Below are 4,595 nucleotides of genomic sequence, written 5' to 3' on the forward strand. Positions count from 1 at the left end.
AAATAAAATAAAAAGAATTAAGTACGTAATAGACTACTAGCAGTTTTTTTTATTAAAATTAGTTTTTAAATTCTGTTGTGGGATAAAGCCAGTTTTTAATAAAAAGAAAACAGTGGTAAAATATGAAGAAAGAATTGAATACCAAACTTACGTATCCCATTATATATTGGTATAGATATATTGATAAAAAACAGCCTGTATGTTTTGTGAAACAACCACCAAAAGAGTAAAAAACATTGTGAAAATTATGCATATTCTAATATGTTTAGGGAAACAGACATCAAAGAAGTCAAAGATATTCTACCGACATTGAGGGAGAAGGCACAAGCAAATTCCAGAACTACCAAACCAAACCCCAGCAATGATTTGAAAAGTCATTCAAATAATCCGATCAGACAAATTAATCCATGTAAAAAGTAACCAAAGCTTCAACAAATATTTGAACAACACAAGTGACATTGACGCATGAATCTAAGGCAAATCAAGAAGAGAGAATAGAGATGGTGAGAGATTGTATCATATGTAACTGTTGGCTCTTCAGGTTATAACTTTTAATTGGCATGTTTTGGAGCTCCTTGGTACCCTAGATAATTCCTTGTGGATGCGCTTTTTATACTTTCGGCCAAGACTAGGTTCAGCATGGATTTTCATTGTCTCCAAAATAGGTCCTCTCTCTAAAAGATATGCAGCAAATGCATGTTCATCTGCAGAGTCTTGATATCCTTTAAATTCAAAAATCTTGAGATGTGATATAACACAATCAGGATCCTTCATTGGCAGTTTCCAATAATTAGGTTCCTCAAGTTCCAATGTGGAAACTTTCTGGCAACAATAAACAAAACTTTTCAAAATATGAAAGCAAGTAATGAATGGAAATAGACACACAGCTAAACTAGAAAAGAGATCATACCTCCCGGTTATGAAGAGTGAGAACTTGAAGCATATTGCAGTTATGAAGCAATTCTATCATAAATCCAGAGTCGAAATATGGAATTTCAATCAACTGTGTTGTATGTGGACAATCAAGCTGCAATTGCAATTGCTCAGAATCCAGTCTTTCATGGCAAGACTAAACACTTCAAGCTGAGATTTTATTATCTGCGTAAAGCACAACAGGAGGAAGAGGTGGAGCTGAAGTATTGCAAGACAGATAATCAGATAGCTGATGTCTTCACCAAGCCTCTTGCTGTTAGTCGATTTAGTCAATTGATTCATGAAGTTGGAATGTGTCCAGGTCTCTAATCCAAGGAGGAGAAATGTTAGATAATATATTAGGACCTGATATTTATTTATTTCTGTTTTATGCTTATGTGTATGATTCAGTTAATAGGGTCAAAGTCATTAGTGGCCTCAGAGGCAAGTTAATCTTTTTTGTTCAGATAGTTTCTATTTTTAAGGAAGTGGAGTCCTATTCTTAAGGTAGTGGAGTGAGTGGTTAGTTTTTTTCTCTTTCTGTTATTGTATTTAACAGTTTATTGAATAGTGTCAAATTGTAGTTTTTGCTTCTTCAGTTCTCTAGTGTTCAACTCTTTCTCTCTTTTTCTCTGAACATACAACAATTCGAGTGTGAGTTCTGCAAATTCATTGCAGGACAGTGAGTGAGAGTGTGTGAGGATTGAGTGAAACAACAACAATAATCCGATCAGACAAATTAATCCATGTAAAAAGTAACCAAAGCTTCAACAAATATTTGAACAACACAAGTGACATTGACGCATGAATCTAAGGCAAATCAAGAAGAGAGAATAGAGACGGTGAGAGATTGTATCATATGTAACTGTTGGCTCTTCAGGTAACTTTTAATTGGCATGTTTTGGAGCTCCTTGGTACCCTAGATAATTCCTTGTGGATGCGCTTTTTATACTTTCGGCCAAGACTAGGTTCAGCATGGATTTTCATTGTCTCCAAAATAGGTCCTCTCTCTAAAAGATATGCAGCAAATGCATGTTCATCTGCAGAGTCTTGATATCCTTTAAATTCAAAAATCTTGAGATGTGATATAACACAATCAGGATCCTTCATTGGCAGTTTCCAATAATTAGGTTCCTCAAGTTCCAATGTGGAAACTTTCTGGCAACAATAAACAAAACTTTTCAAAATATGAAAGCAAGTAATGAATGGAAATAGACACACAGCTAAACTAGAAAAGAGATCATACCTCCCGGTTATGAAGAGTGAGAACTTGAAGCATATTGCAGTTATGAAGCAATTCTATCATAAATCCAGAGTCGAAATATGGAATTTCAAGCTCTAGATTAACTAAACGGGAAAATTCCGGCAACTCAAAAGGGGAAGCACGAAGCAAGCACTGTGTGTAGAAGACAAGAATATAATAAACACAACACATAACTACAATTAAACTTCACCAAAAATTGGAATAAGTGACATGGAGTAAGCCGTTGAATGGACAATGTAATTTCGATAAGAATATTACCTCCATAGTGGAAAGTTTCAAGTCCAACAGTTTGGTTTGGCGGAGTGCCTTGAAAAGCTCAAGCACCCAACCAACCTGCTCTTGGTCTTGATCAATATCAAGATGAGCTTCCACCATGTTGGGATAATCATCGCTAATTGAAACCTGTAAGCATCTTGCCCATAATGTGATACTCAGGTATTCGAGTAACGGGGTGTTTATCGCAAGTTCCTGAATATCATTAAGATCTTCTTCAGTGTCAGCCTGTATTAGGGTTAAACGCTTCAACGTACGAGGCATGTGGAGTTCAGCAGTTTCCCATGACTTAGTTGGGAATGCTTCACGTAAAGTGAGCTTGAGATTTTCAAGAGCCCGGCAACTGCATATAACATAGTTCGGGTCCACACAGTCTAGATCCAACTCTAGGTTCTTGAGAGATGGCAATCGAACCCATCCAAATCCTTCGTAAACAGCCAAATACATACGACCTCTCAAAACAAGGGACTCGAGTGATGTACTGGTTAATACCTTTACCGGCAATTTGACTCTTCCATATCCTTTGTTGTGATGGAGAGATAAATCGAGATACAGCTCTTTGAGGTGGGGACCAACAACACTACGAAACCATGTTTTGGAGCTTTTCCTTTTATCTATAGGTATTTCACAGGTGAGGCGAAGCTTCTCGACGTGGGAAGCCGTGCGCTGAGCGAAAACAGAGTCGACGAAAGCAATAAATCGATCTCTCCCTCCGGACAGATAATAAGGACTCTCTTCGCTATTGTCTAAATCCAAGACTAGAAGATCCTTCCAGAGGTGGCGCCACCGGCGAGCCAGGACGCTGGTGGCCATGGCACATCTTGTTGGGAGGAACGAGAGAATATGGAAAAGCAAGAAATCCGGTAAGTTACTGATTAGGTCTATTTTTTGGGTTGTTGTTGTTCTTGTTGATTCCTTTCCTGATTTCTTTGGCTTCCGTTTTCCCATTGTAGACACTACTGAAAAATCAAAATGAAAACGAACGAACGAATGAATGAATTGATTCTGCTGGATTTGTTTTTTATTAAAAACCTTTTACATGCATAGCATGAGAGTAACACAACTCAGTTAAATAACTGTACATTCTCAAATGAATGAATGCTAGTCAATCATCGTCAAACAAAAATGAGTGCTTAGACATACCAGAGTTGATGATAACTTCTGAGTTGTGAGTGGGTCTGTTAGAGTTAGACCGTTTATTGTGAAATCTTGGGCGGTGGCGTGGTGGTTGCTTGGGTGTGGAGAAGGACGGTAGCGGAGGTGGTTAGGGGACTGGCTACTTGTATGTGTGTGTCTGTGTGAGAGACTGAGGAGAAGGAGCACAAATTGGACCGTTGTATGATTTTCACCACGTGTCGTGCATGCTTTTCTCCTCACAGCGGTGCTACTCATACCAATATGCCTCTTCCTGTACTGGTACTTGTGTGTGTCTGTGTGAGAAACTGAGGAGAAGGAGCACAAATACAGTTGTGTAATTTTCACCACGTGTCGTGCATGCTTTTCTCTTCACAGCGGTGCCACTTATACCAATGTGCCTCTTTGTGTACCTATTCTTTTCCTCCGAGTTTACTTTCACTTTGAACCCACCTAGTACTCTAGTAGCACCTTTCTCTCTCCTTTTTCTTCGGCCGCTTAACAACTTCTTCTTCTATTTTTATGAAAAAAATTACAATACTAAAAAAATAAAAATGTAAAAATATTAATGGTCTTAAATTTTTATATTTTAGAATTATTATTATTAAAAATTTAAAAATATATATTTAAATGAAGTAAATGATATATGATATAGAATTTGTAGGGTAAATTATCTAAATGAAATGGATGAAAAAAATGTTTACACAAACACAACAATTGAGAATCGTTTACCTTCATGTTCTGTTACTGTTTTATATAATGCAGTAATCTACTAGGTTTTAGTAAAATACACATCAACCGTGATAGGTACGGTTTATAAAGAGTACATAATGAACATAAACTTTGGTAACTTACCACGGTTTACGAGAAAGAAAATTCTATATATACAACACCGTAAAAATCTTATGTAAATGAATAATATTTTATATTAAATTATTAATTTTATATTAAATTATTAATTTTAGTTACACTTAAAAATAAATAATACTTTAAAAATAACTAAAAAAAATTT

General features: G+C 36.3%; 1 protein-coding gene across 2 annotated transcripts; it reads right to left on the bottom strand.

Annotated features, from left to right (window-relative positions):
• On the bottom strand, window positions 237-3,847 carry LOC107619667 (F-box/FBD/LRR-repeat protein At4g26340-like). Of its 2 annotated transcripts, XM_016321961.2 has the most exons (5): window positions 3,593-3,847; window positions 2,435-3,408; window positions 2,243-2,308; window positions 911-994; window positions 237-822 (listed from the first exon to the last, which is right to left on the bottom strand). In XM_016321961.2, exons 2-5 carry the CDS (start codon window positions 3,395-3,397, stop codon window positions 538-540), a joined length of 1,398 nt encoding a protein of 465 aa, XP_016177447.1. In that variant the 5' UTR covers window positions 3,398-3,408; window positions 3,593-3,847; the 3' UTR covers window positions 237-537. The 2 variants fall into 2 exon arrangements, with proteins under 2 accessions (XP_016177447.1, XP_016177448.1); XM_016321962.2 differs by lacking the exons at window positions 237-822; window positions 911-994 and adding an exon at window positions 1,635-2,070 and having other exon boundaries at window positions 2,159-2,308; window positions 3,593-3,840.

The sequence above is a fragment of the Arachis ipaensis genome, chromosome B09, assembly GCF_000816755.2.
Source record: "Arachis ipaensis cultivar K30076 chromosome B09, Araip1.1, whole genome shotgun sequence".
NCBI lineage: Eukaryota > Viridiplantae > Streptophyta > Magnoliopsida > Fabales > Fabaceae > Arachis > Arachis ipaensis.

Excerpts from the sequence above, each read along its gene's own strand:
- LOC107619667 (XM_016321961.2), bottom strand. The coding sequence starts at position 3,397 with ATGGGAAAACGGAAGCCAAAGAAATCAGGAAAGGAATCAACAAGAACA. Across the intron at positions 2,309-2,434 it reads TGAAACTTTCCACTATGGAG|TGCTTGCTTCGTGCTTCCCC; the intron begins GTAATATTCTTA and ends TTCTACACACAG. Across the intron at positions 995-2,242 it reads TAGTTAATCTAGAGCTTGAA|ATTCCATATTTCGACTCTGG; the intron begins ATTCCATATTTC and ends CAGTTGATTGAA.